Source organism: Thalia democratica, chromosome 4 (assembly GCF_965202585.1).
Source record: "Thalia democratica chromosome 4, ktThaDemo2.hap1.1, whole genome shotgun sequence".
Classification (NCBI taxonomy): domain Eukaryota; kingdom Metazoa; phylum Chordata; class Thaliacea; order Salpida; family Salpidae; genus Thalia; species Thalia democratica.
The window spans coordinates 36,818,783-36,834,177 of record NC_139168.1 but is presented as its reverse complement, the minus strand read 5'-3'; the positions used below and the strand labels follow the sequence as shown (position 1 = coordinate 36,834,177).

The 15,395-nt window shown below is 24.7% G+C and overlaps 1 protein-coding gene across 1 annotated transcript in view; it reads right to left on the bottom strand.

The window, feature by feature from the left end:
* The window catches only part of LOC145833330 (myoferlin-like), a 42,976-nt gene extending 39,803 nt beyond the window's left edge, over nt 1-3,173 (bottom strand). The window contains 1 exon segment of the mRNA XM_082940514.1: nt 2,996-3,173. Coding sequence (XP_082796640.1) covers nt 2,996-3,173 — 178 coding nt within the window.
* Nucleotides 3,174-15,395: the final 12,222 nt, after the last annotated feature.

Here is a 15,395-nt window from a genome sequence, read left to right as displayed (position 1 = left end):
AAGTTACTTAGCGGGTCGAAATTTTATTGGATCTGGAACGTAGCTACCCATCTGAAATCTTAACTGAAACCTGACATTATAACTATCTCTCATTTAACAAATTTCGGACATTTAGAAGTGAATACTAAGTAACTTATTTAAGCCGCACAAAATACTTAAATTATTTTATAAATAGGCATGTTCTAAAATTAAATACCAGAGATTAAAAACCTATAAAAGAATGAACAGATTATTTACACATAGTAAAATAAATATTAAAACACCATTGCTGATCTAGTTTTAGGAAGTTTGACCGACTGGCTTATTATCTCATGAAAAGTTTTATCAATAGCTTCTGTTAATGCAGTAAAATTATTAATTTCAATGTTAAGATATATTATAAGCAAGTTAGTTGTAAAATCAAAAATTTAATTTTAACAATTTTAAACTATACTTTTTGTAGTAGAATACCATTAAATAGTATTTTACTTTGAATAACCTTTAGGAAACTAAATCTAATTTTAACATTTTTTTATTTATTTTAAATTCAAAAAAAAAAACAAATATTTTACAGTTAGTTCTAGGAACAGAAAGTAATCAATTAAAAAATTTTTTGAATTATGTTTAAAAATTTGTTTTGTCACTGTATCAGTCTTTTTGATGGCTTATTTAAAACTGTTTTATTTTATTTTTTCTCTAGTTATTAGCCTATAATAGTTTACCAGAAGAAAATAGTGAAAAACTAAACGCTATTGTTGAAATATTAAATTAAACAACATATTCTAATTCATAATATATTAAAAAATAAGATAAAACAAAAAAAGTTGTATTAATAGTTTAAAGTTATTTAATATAAAGATTTTCTAACAATAATAAATCAAGTTAGAAAATAAATTTGAGTTTAACAATCTTTTAAATAAAAAATTTGAAGTCATTTCAAATAGAGACATCAAATCTATACTCTTTTAAAACCAAAAAATAATTTTTGAAATAAAAACTTTAATAGTTATATTTTTTTTTTATACAGATTAAACAATTAATGACAAAAATATGTCGAATAAATTTCTTTCAAACAAATACTTTAACCACTATGCTATAAATTTTTTTAGTGTAATGTAAATTGACAAATATAAACTACAAAATAAACCAGGTCAAAACAAAGCTATTTACATATTTAAAACATATACCATTTTATAAATACAGTAGACTTCCTCGCACTTTGAATAAAATCAAAAAGTTTAAACTCAAAAATTGTTACCATTTTTTATACAAAATGATAAATTCAAATATGTTATAATGTCAGTTATAATATATTTAAATGCAATAACGTTATGAATAAACATGAAATCGACTAAAACATAAAACAAACATACATACATAAAAAAAGTTCTATATAAGCTATTAAATATTGTGTATTTTTTGTTTTATTAATACTTAGTTAGTAAAAGACTTTATTTAAGTTAAATTTAAGAAAATATAAATTCGCACTTTTTTTTTGGTTAAAAAGTGCGAACTCAAGAGGAAGTCTACCGTAATTAATATTTATTAGGAATTATGCAAACCTGTTATAGAAAAAATAACTTAGAATAATTTTTAATATAAAAAGACTACTTAAATACAATACAAACTAGGTTAAATAAGAAGTATTTTAAAAGATCAAATAAATAAAAAAAACTTTCATAAAGTAATGTCTGAAACTGAATTCTAATATAATGTGAAGGATGAGGTTCATGACTGCTTGCAAATTTTTCTAATCTGATTCTAAATCAGCCAAATAAAGCCTCAAGTCACCTCCTTTACAAATATCTAGATTAGATATTTTGCTCAAGATGTTGATAACTAAACTAAAAGCTTTCTCAACAACATAGCTAAAAGGAAAAACTATACACAACAATCTAAATTCCTCTCAAATGAATGGATACTTTTGCCTTAGTTTTGTTGAGTCCAATAGCTTTCTTATCGTTCTTTGGAAAAAATTACTTTAAGTTCAAGGCCAGTTTGTAAGTCTGAGAAGATTTCCTGTGAGTCGTCTACTTCAAAAACATCTGCCACGACAAGGATCTATATTTTTATCTACATGATAGCTTTTTTGTGTCAAATCGAAATTTTACTACTTAATATGTTGAAATTGTTAAAAATTCCGGATTTTTTTTTTGCTTAAATCGTCAAATTCCAGGTTTCTAGGTAAATTGGCAACCCTGTATATTTTTATTTCTTAGTCTAACTTAATGACTTTTCAAAAAAACATTTGGAAGTATCATGAGGTTTAGTTAATATAGAAAACATAAATTTTTACAAACCATTTATGATCCTAAATAACATATATTTCAGGTTAAAAAAAAGGGAGAGGAATTCCGATCGTCTATGATCTATGTAATTGTTAAATAAGAAAATATATGTAATTAACATGAAAGTAGGAGCCATAAGTACAGATTTTTTTCTCTATATTTTACATAAACACAATAAACTTTTTTGTTTAAGTTTTACCTCAGGGTCAAATATTTAATAGCAAGTTAAAATTAGTAAAATAGCAAGATAATAAGTAAAAATTTTATGACAACCCAAAATTTTAAAATCGCCCCCTTTTCGCCCCCTTACTAGTTATCGCCCACCCTTTCGCCCCCTTACTAATTATCGCCCTCCGAATTACTAAAATAGCCCCCAGGGGGGCGATATCGCCCACTTTGGGAAACCCTGCATTAAATACTGCTTCACATAGGTGAGCAGTACAATCTGATTTCTAATTTTACACTTTTATTTGTATCTAAAACTACATTTTTTTACTAATGATTTATTCAAGTATTCTTTTGATCAACTTCTTTTATTGTTGTTAGATTTTTTTCTGTTGTAAATATATCTAAAGAACAATCTACTTAGTTTAGCATAATTTGTATGTACATGTTTTTAAATTTTATTCAAATATTTTCTATCATCATTACGTAATGCTTTTTTAAACTGTGTTAAACATTAACAACATAGAAAAAATAAAGATCTTAACACATAACAAGCAACGAACCTGTACTTTCAGATATCTTGAAAGGATCGTTTTCAACGTCTTTATAATCATGGTAGTCTAGATATTCTTCTGTGAAATAACCTGGATGTCTAGTCAACTGTTCCTTTATTTGAATTGAACAGTTCTTGCAGCACCACAGATATTTAGACTCCAAACAATCGGATGAATGAAAATGCATGCATGAAACTTCTTTACAAGATTGTTTTTGACCAAAGTTGTCAATATACTTAGAATGCTTAAACTCTGTGTAGTGTTAAAAAGATCTATAGTTTTTTATGCTTTTTAAAATTTAAGATTTTAAACAGTTTATTAAATATTTTGATAAGTGTTTAAAAACCATTAAACTTTTTTTTGTAGTATTTGAGATAATTTATTTTTAAATTGTTTGGTTAATAACTTAATGAAATTTTTTATGCACTTTTAATTTTATAAAAGATGTTACAGAAACAGCAGCAAATTTGGTATAATGTAGATCCCTTACGAAACATACTAATTACGCTATTTTCTTCTTCTTTAACGAAAACTTAAGCATAAATAATTATGATTGAATTTTATTTAATAACTTCTTGCCTTTATACATTAGCTTGTATTCTTTATAAAGAGTTTCATAGGGTGTATAGTAAATGTAGTCGTCTTCGTAACTTGTAGAATTTTCATAATCGTAGTTTTCATAATAATTATAATCATTGTACTCCGTTGAGTTATTATCGTATTCCAAGCTTATCGTAAAATTTTCGAAGTCATAGTAATCAATTTCAGTAGTATTTGTTTTTTCTTTTTTTTGAATATCTTTTTCTATTGTGGTGTTATTTAAACAAAACACTTTTAAAGTGAAAACACAAAGAACTAAAAGTAAAAGTTTCATATCTGTAATTTTAAACTAATGTTTAAAATCCTTCTTTTATGTAGTGGTTTTATTTTACAAAATTATCTATGTTTAATATTATTTGAGCAAAGACACTAAGTAAGTATAAAAATCAAATAGACTATTTTAATACATTTCTTTTTCCGAAGATAGAAATTAATATTTCGATATTGTACTTCTTCATAATAAAACTTACTGCTTCCGAAATTATAAGTTTGTTTATTCCTAGAATAGCTATTAACAACACAAACATTTTGAATTTAGATAATAATTTTTACAGTCAAAAAGTTTTTATGTCTTCTTTAAATATATTAACTTAAAAAAGAAACACAAACTTTAAGCTGTAATTTTTCTGTCATTAAAAACTAAGTTTATCGAAATAAAGTTTAAGTTAAAGTTTTATAAAGTGATAAGTCTGCAATAGATATTATTCAGCATAAACACTTTATAAAATATCATAAATAAAAAAAGTAAATGTTTAGAAACATCTCAAAAAGATATGAAAACTTTAGCTACTAAAAAGTTATTGGTTTCGATATATTTCCACACAATGTTTTAAATCGAATAAAATAAGTATACAAAATATGTACATAGAAAACAATGATTAGGTTTTACATAATCTAAATTCGTTGTCCTTAAACGAATTAAATTAAAGTTTTTAATTCTAATAATAAGTAATTCATTTATAATTTTTAATACAATCTATGTAAAACAACTAAAGTAGTAACACAAAATAAACTTTCAAAAACAAAGAGTATAACCAATCATTTAATTTATGATGGAGAGCCAAAATATATTGTGAATTCTATTGTGCACACTAGCTTAGAGTAATACGATTTTACTTTTTGTTAGTTACATTTGTGACAATTGCAATTTGGATTAAAAACAATTAAAACAGTATTACTTTTAAACTAAATTTTTATTTATAATACTTCTACATTAGTATCTTGGTTTGAAATAAACTTTACTAGATAATAATTTGCTAATAAAATAGCTTAATTATAAATTGCTCTAAAGTATACATAAACAAAGTAGAACAAGGTCGTTTAGTACAAAAACTTTACTTAGATATTTTACAGTACTATACTCTTTATAGTTCATGTATTTACAATTAATGTTTATAACTCTATTTTTGTGTTCTAGCTTAATTAAAAATATTAAATAAAAAATAAGATCATAAAAAAGCTTGATCATGAATTTAGTTCTAAATTAAACACTAACAAGGTAGAACAATCTCGTATAGTACAAGCATTTAACTTGTAATTGTTTGGTTTCCAAAACTATTGCAACGTTATCTAAAACAACATATGCTATACTAAATCTGAGCATTAAGAAAATTGTAGTAGCACTTTTCTATAAATTAATTTATCTTAAAAAAGAAACATTAAGAGTACTTTATAGGTTTTGGATTTTGTGAATGAACTTAAAACTACGTTAGTCTAAACTTTATTTTTCTCTACAAAGTAACCTATAAGATAATTGTTCATAAATTTAAAGATAGTTTCTTTTGTTTTCTTAAATCTCAGAAAAATTTCTAAAAATAAAGTTAAAGTACATGAAACAGTAAAGCGTACCCGATTACAAAGCAAATTATTTGCACATTGATCACTTTTTTTTTGTGTGGAAAATATTATAAATATTTGAAAACTGATTCTTATATTTAACTATTTACGGTTACATGACAACTCAAGTTTGAACATTCAAACTCTGACACTTCAAACTCTTAAAAATATATATAAGAGGCCACATGTTAAAAAATTCAATATTAAGAAAAACAAGTATATAACCGGTTGTAACCTTATTAGTTATCTACAAATAATTTTTTACTTTTGAAAATAAAATATCTATTAAAAAAAAATTCCAAATTAATATATTTCATAACTTATTTTAGCCATATCTCAAAGTTTTTTATTAATTTTGCAAAAATAAAAAACTGTTTGTAGATTATTGATAAAGTTACAACCGATTTTTTATTTATTTATTTTTCTTTTTGACTTATCGCTTCTTGAATACTTTTTTAAGAATTTGAGGTGTCGGAATTAGAATTATCCGAATTTCAATAGTCATGCATCCCTATTTACAACGTGATAAAAATATAAAAAAATAGTAACATTAAAATTTTTTATTTTATATTTTTATGTAGTACACAAATTTTTGTAAACATTTAAAAACGCTAAATCATAAGAATATATATGTTTAACTTAAAGTATTTTTAAAAAACTTACTATTATTATGCGTCAAAGTATTTAGCACAATTTAAATACACTAAAACGTATAGTACTAACGTTTATCATAAACTATAGTTGAACTACTACCAATTTTTTTAATCATTTTTTAAAATATGTCACTTTTATCTTATTTTAGATATTAAGAAGCTTCAGCTTAAATTTAAATCAATATAATTTTAATTTTTATATCGCTTTAAAAAAGGTAAATTGACTGATTAAAATATACTAAAAATTAAAATTTACAAAGCATTTGAAATAGAAGTTCTGTAAAACTTTAAATTGTTTTAAGAAAAATCATCAGTATGGTACTTTAGTGTCTTTTAAAGCATAACGTACTCATGAAAACTGTTCATAACTCAACATAATTTTAGTATAGTTTTGTAGCTTTATCTTTTATCTTTTTTGATATAGTTTATAATAAAACTATTAAGCTGCTTTTTATTTGACTTATTGTAAGGTTATAAATTAATAGGAAGGCATTATTTTCACAAACGTACAATTTTTAAAATGCTTAAATAAGATGCTAAAAACAACTTTAATTTGTATGTTTTTTTCTAAAGAAACATATATTAGCTAAAACATTTTGTTACATTCATAGTTCCAAATAAAACACATAATTATAACTATAAAGCATAGTTTCTAGACCACCTACTTTTCAGGTTAAAAACTACAACTGTCCACAGATCGAATATATATTTCGTGGAGTTTTAAAGTTTATTCTTGTAAAGTTATTTCCTAATAAATTTAATAATAATCTTTTATATAAATATTTACTTTTTAAATATAGATTAACATTTTGATTACTTTAAAAAATCTTAACCTAAATTAACTTCGAAAACTATTTGTTTTATCTTATCCTATATAAGAGTTATCTCAAACAACGGGCTTATGCCGAAAAACTTTAGTTTAAATGTCGTGAAATCACAGAACTTATTATTTTAATTTAGAAAGTTGTTCAAACAACTAAAAACTAAATGCTTGGTTAACTTAAACACTTAGAAAATAAGTTCTTACAAAATGAATTTGACTAAAAGGGGTATCATTGGTTTAATATATAGTACTAATCTACTATAAACAAACATTATTTGCAAAGTTGATACTAGTTCCTTTAAAAAGTTTTTTTCAACTTATTGTCCTTCATTTAAGTTTTATTTTACAAACTTTACATAAAAATTACGTACAACTTTTGTCCTAAAAACTCATACTTTATTTTAGAATAAGTAAAACTGTATTGATATATTAGCACAAAAATATTAGAAAGGTTAACATATTGAGTAATTTTAAAATACGTTGTGTTATATTTGAAAAAGTTTGTTTCTATTATATCTTTTTGTTTTATAAGCAATATTTAAAACAGTATTTTACTGTTACACAATTTTTCAACAAATTGAACTAATATTTTATATAAAAACTTGAACTTAAACAGTATTTTTATGACTGTTGTTGAAAATATTCTCACTATAATTTGAGAAAGCATATACGCAAGTTTTAAAACATTATTACTTTATTGTATAAAAAAATCAATACACGAGTAAACTGATACGATAAAACCTACAAGTTTACATAATTAGTTAAACATTTTCACAGTTTAATACTTAAATTGTAATATTTGGTTTATATCAAATTTGAAAATTTAAAGCAACTGACATGCTTTTATGCTACAAAAAAAACCTTCAGTTGAAAAAACTTATCTACTAGCCTTCTTTTGTTTGAAAAAATACTAAAAAAATATTTTTTTTTAAATCATGCAAAAATAAAACTTAAATTGAATTTGAATGGCTCGCATTGGGCGATGTAGTGTAGTACGTGAAATGTTGGTGGGACATCGCACTTGGACATTGTGATTGCGGTAGGACAGTTGAGCACAGAGGTTGACTTAAAGCCACATTTCTTCCGTACCCCGACTGCAAATGGTCTGAGGTTTTGTTGTAAGAAGAAGCGGACCACTGTTCGGAAAAAGACTCGACCTGAATGTTGTTAGCGTTCATTGCCTGCCCATGGGGCCAGCAAACAACGTTGTCAAGGTGATGGTGCTGGTTGTAGTTGGACTTGGCCGCAAGTCTTATTGTAAGGTTGTCGTGGTTACCATGATAGTAGCCATGCATATAGTACGGGTGGTTGCCTTGAGAGCGCGAATGCTGCTTGTTGATTTTTTTCTCCTTTGATCGCCGGTTTTGAAACCAAATCTTTACCTTCAATGTGTTTTTGCTTGTGATTTATTTGGTTACAATAAGTTGTAAACTTTGTCAGTGTTTATTCAATTTTGAATATTATATTAATTGTTTTTTTATCAATAAGTGTGTTTATATTGTTTTTGTAGTTTCATTTTTGCTGGAAAGTTTAATTATTTATTTGCTATATAATAATTTTTGGTAATAAAAATTTTAAACTCAGCTGTTTATTTTCAGTTTTGTCTTCTTATAGTTTTAAATTACATTACAAAACAGTGTTTTAACCCATGCATATAGAATCTACTGTAAATGAATTTAAAAAAGTTCTTCAAAAACCGTTAAGTATTTCTAAGTTTAGTGAATGACAGGCCAAAAAATAAAGTGCTTACTTCGTTCAAAAGTAATTTAATCGAAATTTGAAAATAAATTATTAATTTGGCGACAGTTCTTATATCTTAAAAGTAACTTTATATCCACACTGCAGGCTGAAAAGTATAAAAAAGTTATTTAGTTACAACTTATGTATATCCTTACAAAGATTACCACAAAATCCTTTCATTATCCGTATTTAAACGTAAATTCATGCAAAACGTTTGTTAAAAATTTTGATTGACATTTTACACATGTTCAATTGGCCTTATCTAGCGTTGATTAACATTTAGCAGTAAACGTTTTTGGAATGCAAGTTAATTCCTAGGATCGTTAAAGTAAAGCATTAGTTGTGTTTTCTAATATTGTACTACTAATTGACGTAAAAATATTAAAAGTATTTTAAATAAGTACATTAGTAGTTTTTATTTTATAAATACTATATTTTTTTTGGAAAATAAAGTCAAAACTGTTAGTTTTTTTTAACTTTGAATACCATTTAGTTTTAAAACTTAAGCAACAAAAAAACACCAACGTTTTAGAGTAGGTCTATTAGAAAAAACAAGTTAAAAATCATTAAATTAAGTTTTTTCAACAAAAGTATGTTTATTTTTAACTACATCAACCTAGTAGAATATTTTTAGTTTTTATTTTAGAAGTATTTTAGTGAAGAAATACAAAATTTTAGCTTTCAATTAATTATTGCCAACTATTTAAATATGCGGTTCGAATATTATATTTGAAGTGTTTCAATCCTAGGAAACTATAGTGAAATAACTATAAAACATTTTAGTTTTTTTCGATGAAATATCAACAAATCATTACTATCAAAAGTATTAGTTTCAAAAGTATCCATAAAAGTTTAATTGCAGAATATAAATTCTTCAACAAAAAAAATTGTTTAGAAATTCTTTTTTTCAAAGGGAAGTCCCAAAACTTATCACAAAACTTTAATTCAAAATACCTGAGTTTGGGTCACACCCAGAGCTGCGGCAAGCTGGGCGCGTTCCGGGTTTCCAAGGTAGTGGGTTCGCTGGAAACAGTCCATCAGCTGCTGCAGCTGGTAGCTGTTGTAAATCGTCCTCGGCTTCCTTGATTTCTTTTTGTTTGTCGAGCATTTGTCCTCGTCCCTGGGAATTTCTATTTTTTTACCTTGCTCAACTTTTTCCGAGTACTTGTCGTCAGGTTTTAGATCAAACTTGTTAACTTTTTGGTTCATTTCGGCAGTCTTGGAGTTGAGAAATCGTTCGAGCTCGTTACACTGGACACTGGTGTTAAAAGTTAGTTGACTCGAGCCTTGGTTTGCCGTTTTAGTTTTATTTTTTTCGGAATTTACAAACAAGGTTTCTTTTTTATCTTCTTGCTTTATCTTGTTAAAGTTATTAAATTCATTAACTTGAGAATCTGAAGCCATGTCGATGCAGCTGAGTTGGCTTGTTTTGTTATCACTGTAATTATCTGCGTAAAAATTCTAAGTATAATAACTTAAATGCGGTCTAAAATATATACGCACTTGCTTGAGAAAATATATAAAATTCAAGCTAAAATAGACTAGTTTATATCGTACCTGTTTCAAGTGAAAAGTCGTTGATTTCAAACGGTGATAATTGTGATGAACAGCGCAAGTTTATGTCATTGTTTTTCTGATAAGCTTTTGTTGGTAGTGTTGATGTAAAGGATAAATGTTGGTCTAATGGCTGCATGAAATGGTGTTCGCTGCTTTTTGAAACAGTTGAAAAGCCAAAATTATTTGTAGATAGTGAATCCATTGTACGTTAGTGGAAAATACTTTAAGTTAAAAAGAATTAAGTTCTGAAAGTTTACAGCATATATTGACTGTTTTTAAACTTTAAATGTATTAACTACAATCTTATACAAAAATACATTAACTATACTAAATTTAAAAAACAAACTAAATAAATAAACCTTTTTAAGGTTATAAAACACTTAGATTTCAAAACTTTAGTACTTGCCGGCAAGTTAAACTTTTATTAAAAAAAAAAAAAAAAGGCTTTTAATTGATTTTTATCTTGTTAAGTTTTTTTCAAGTATTACTGACCAAGTCTTTTATTAAAGTTTCTAGCGTTTTTTTTAACTAAAACAGTTTTTTTGTGTTAATAACACAGAAGGCACTATGATAGCATTGAATTAAATTATTTAAAAAAAAAATTTTTTAAGTGAGATAGTTCTTTTTGAACACATTAATTTGCGAAATCATTAGGCAAGAGTAATATTTTAGGATAATTGTTTTTGTAAGCTTGTAATTTCTACCATTTATTTTCGAGCATTTTGTAAGCGTTTTATGTTTTTTTACATTAAAAGAGTATAGTAAACTTTTAAAAATTTCGAGTTTAATTTCTTTTTTCTAACTAACATGTACGAGTATGTAAGTTTGAACAATTGACCTGACAAAACTCCAGCTTAAACTATTACTGTTAGCTAGTTAAATAATCTTTTAAGTTATGTCTACTATAAAATATCGCTTAGTTTTAATTGAACAAAGTATGACTGCAATTTTTATATAATCAAAATTGATACTAAAATAATTTTTAGATTTTGTGTCGGATTTAAATAGTAAAAGTTCACACTTGAGTTATAAATAATAATCTAGAGCGTAAGAAATTAAATCGACTCACGAGATAAAAAGTAAGCTGTTACGTTTTTTTTTAAACAAATACTTGTCGAAAGAGACAGTTTAAACATTAAGTTTTATAAACAGATAAATTGTATGTTTATTACTAAGTTTTTAAACTTTAAATATAATACTTTTGAAATATTGTTTTTATCAAAACTTTTTTCTAGTAGTTTATTACCAAAAATATACAAACTTTAAAATAATTTAACTTGGAGAAGTAATCTTTACTATTTTATTTAATATCGTTTTGTAGTTTGTAGTGGTTGACTTTAATTAATTTTTCAGTGTTATTCTTTTATAGATCTGATCAGTTTAAAAAAAAATTCTTTATAAAGTTTAAAAAACCTATGTTTGTTCTATAGCAATTAAATCATTGCTATTTTCGCTTTTAAAGTTTTATTGTCATAATTTATTGTTCAGTGGATTTAAATTCGATAACACTAATGTAATTAGGTTATTTTTTTTGTTTTGTTCTTTCTAAATGTTTAATATTAAATACGTTTTAAAACTGCTCACTTTTGAATTAAAATAAACTACCACTTAATTCTTTCACACCTACACACTGTTATCACACGACTATTTTTATCAAATTAGCTCATTAAACGAAATGACACTAAATGATCAAACGAACAATGTAGCTAACCGGAGAACAATTCACACCAAATTGCCCCGCAATCGACTCTGTCTTAGAACAAACAAGTGCATTTAAATTGCGCCAATCTTCCAATCGTGCCCTTTTTTCGTGCCTCTCATCCTTTTTGCATCAAAACTTTCTGGCGAGAGAGCTTTGGGAAGTGCACGACATATGGAAAGTGGGATTGCAATTATCAGACTTGTATCTCGCAAATGAAGCAGTTTAGCTTTAATTATTCTTAGATAAGAGATCCGAAAATATGTAATATAGATGAAGTAAACTTTGTTTTGTTAAATAAACAGGAGAGAAATTAATTTTATAAGTGCAGAATTAATCTTTTTTTTTAGTTTAAGAGACCTTTAATTTACAAAAAATATTTTGGTTTTAGTAATAATTTTAAAACGCTTTTTAATATACGTACTTTTAGCTAGTTTTAATTAATTTTAATTACACTAACCTAACAAAATTTTAACTAACAAAGGTTTTTTTTAAATATTAATCGTATTTCAAAATAACTATAACATTTTAAAAACATTTTTTATAACTAGTTACGTCATTTTGTATTTGTACTTACTTAGATCTAATAGTTTATAAATTAAGTAGTGTATTAAACAAATTTTTGAAAAAATTATTAATAAATCAAATATTGTTCAAACTCTTATGTTTTTAATATGTGTTTACTAATTAAGTAGTAACAGTTGAAAAGTTTCAAAACTTTAAGTCTAAAATTTTATACTTTATTCTTGATCTTAATTAAGCTATAAAATAAAATTAGACTTACTTAATTTTTTAAAAGATTAAGCAGGATGCAATATTATTTTAAATTTTAAACTGCATTTAAACAAAGTAGAAAACTATAAATGTTATTTTATATAATTTTAAATTAACTTTAAAAAAAAAATTAATCATATTGTTACTATTGTAACTTTAAATTATTACGATGTAAATTTCAAGTAGTACTTAAACTTTAAATATATCAGATCAGTGTAAAATGGGTATATGACAGTTTAAAATACGAAAACTCAAATTCCGACAAACAGTTTCTTATAAAAACTTTTATGAGACCACATCTCTAAAAGTAAATTTTAATTCAAAACCGTAAAAAAATCACCTTAAATTCTAGTTTATAAGACTATAATGGTAAGAAAATTAGAAAAAAGCATTATTTACACAATTAGACATATTTTAGTAAATAAAAAACTTTTTTAAGCTATACTTATAAAATAATCTAGAATCATAAAAAAAAAACTTTGTATTTTATTAATAAAACTATGATGGCAAATAAATAAACGGAATAAATATTAAAAATAAAAACTCACAACAACTCATAATTAGAATTATTAGAGTTGAAGCATCGTGAAAGTTTGTAAAACTTTTTAATAAGTCTTCAATAACAAAATATAAAACAATTCAATATTTATTAGCCTTAGTTAACAACTAGTTTTGAGTTTTTAGGGCAAAAATGGCATTTAGAAAAATGTTGTATTTTTCATTCCTAATAATGTTTGTACGATTGTAAATTAAGTTATTATTTTGTTTACTACTGTTTCTATAATAAAGTTTATATACATACTTTAAACTTTTTAGTCAAACTGATTGTTTTTATTTTTTCAGTAAAATCTTACTTAAAGACTTTTTTTTTTTGAAATTGAGTCACAAGTTAAAAAAATTTTAATAATTAATAATTGTTATATTATTATGATTTTTGTTTTATCGACGTTTACAAAACATATACAAAAATTAAAAATCATAAAAAATAAACCAAAAAAAAAAATAAAGTTTATTTATGACGAAAACTCTTTTTGGTACACATGATAGAATGATTAGCAAGCCAAGGCTTCTAAATAAAAGCTTTGTTTGGAAATAAATTCTAAATGCAATAATACTAAGACTTTTTTGAATATCAATTTTGTTTGAGGAAAAAAAACTTAACTAACTCCAATTAATTTTAAATTCAAAAGTACCTAGTGTAACTATTGTTATGTTAAAACCTAACGGTAACTATTAAACTTAACAACGACAATCGGCCGCAATTTAAAAACAATTTTAACAATTTAAATTTCTAACGGATATCTGCTTGTTTCAACAGGTAACTATAGCAAAATTAAGTAATGTGGGAAGTCCGATGATAAGGCATGCGATTTCTCATGGATCCCGACTTGCATAATCCCTGCCGCCATTTTTCCCACCTAGATTCCAGCTGACTTTTTTCGAATACGGGCAAGCTGCATAGGTTGATGCAGTTAAACTTTTGTTTATGAATTAATTTTTGATGAGGCACTTGCCCACGAAAAGAAATGTCAACAATATAAAGTAAATTTTGCAAGAATTGATCATGAATAATTTATCAGTAATGTATTAAAAAAGGTCTTTGTAAGCTTATATTGCAACTATCTTTGATATTCAAGTGGTTATACTGGTTGCTCAACAGTTACTTGTTATTCACAGTTTATTTTAAACAAGTTTTTTGGAGCTAACGAAATAATTAATACTACTACATAATGAATGGTAAACAGTGTTTACATAAAAGTTTAAAAACTAATCTTTTTGAAACGGTAAAAAATTAAAGCTATTTAGCAATTTTTTAAGTTGTTAAACTCTTCTTTTTATTATAATTTAAATCGTAATTTAACTATATTTTTAAATTAACAATAAAGATACAAAGTTAATATAATCTAAGCAAATTTATGTCGATTTTTATAAATGAAGAAGACTTTTTTAAATAACTTATTGTCAACAAATTGATTTGTGAGAAGTAAGAGTTGCACTAAGAATATTACCAAATTTTACTTTTGGTATTTCAGGCAATGACTATTCTAGGGCGGTTGTAGATGAATATAAAACGTATTAATAATCTAATTAAGTTGCTTTTACACTATTTTATGAACTAAAGCTGGTAAAATATTAAGCTAAAAGAAAAGAGAATTGTTTTTTTTCTCAATTTTTTTCTAACTTTAACTTTGATATTCACTTTCAATACATATTTAACACTTTTATATTAATTATTAGGTTTTCTTAAAATTGTAATAATGTTTGCTTAAAGTTTCATGTTGTTATTATTTTAATCGTTATTTTTTCAATCGTTTAATAGTTTTTTTATTTAAAGTAGTTTGAAATCAATTAGAATTACAGTAGCTCACTCTACCTATAGCAAGTTTATTTATAACAGTTGTAAAAAAAGTTTATTAACCGTTGTTTGAAAATTATAAGTACTGAAATAAAATACTAGCTACAATATTTTAGATCTTAAATGATATTTTTATAGTACTATTTAGAGTATTTTTAAGTTTAGCTAAAGTTTAATATTTATTAGCTAAGAATTTGTTGCAAACAAACGTTTACATCTTCGATAACCTACAAATTTTAAAAACTTATGTTTAAAAATCTAAATATTTTAGACCTAGGATTAACATTTATTTATAAATTAAATAACACTTTTGTAAAGCTATTTAGAGTATTAACTTCATCAAAACTAGTTTGCAGTTTTTTTCTGTTGTT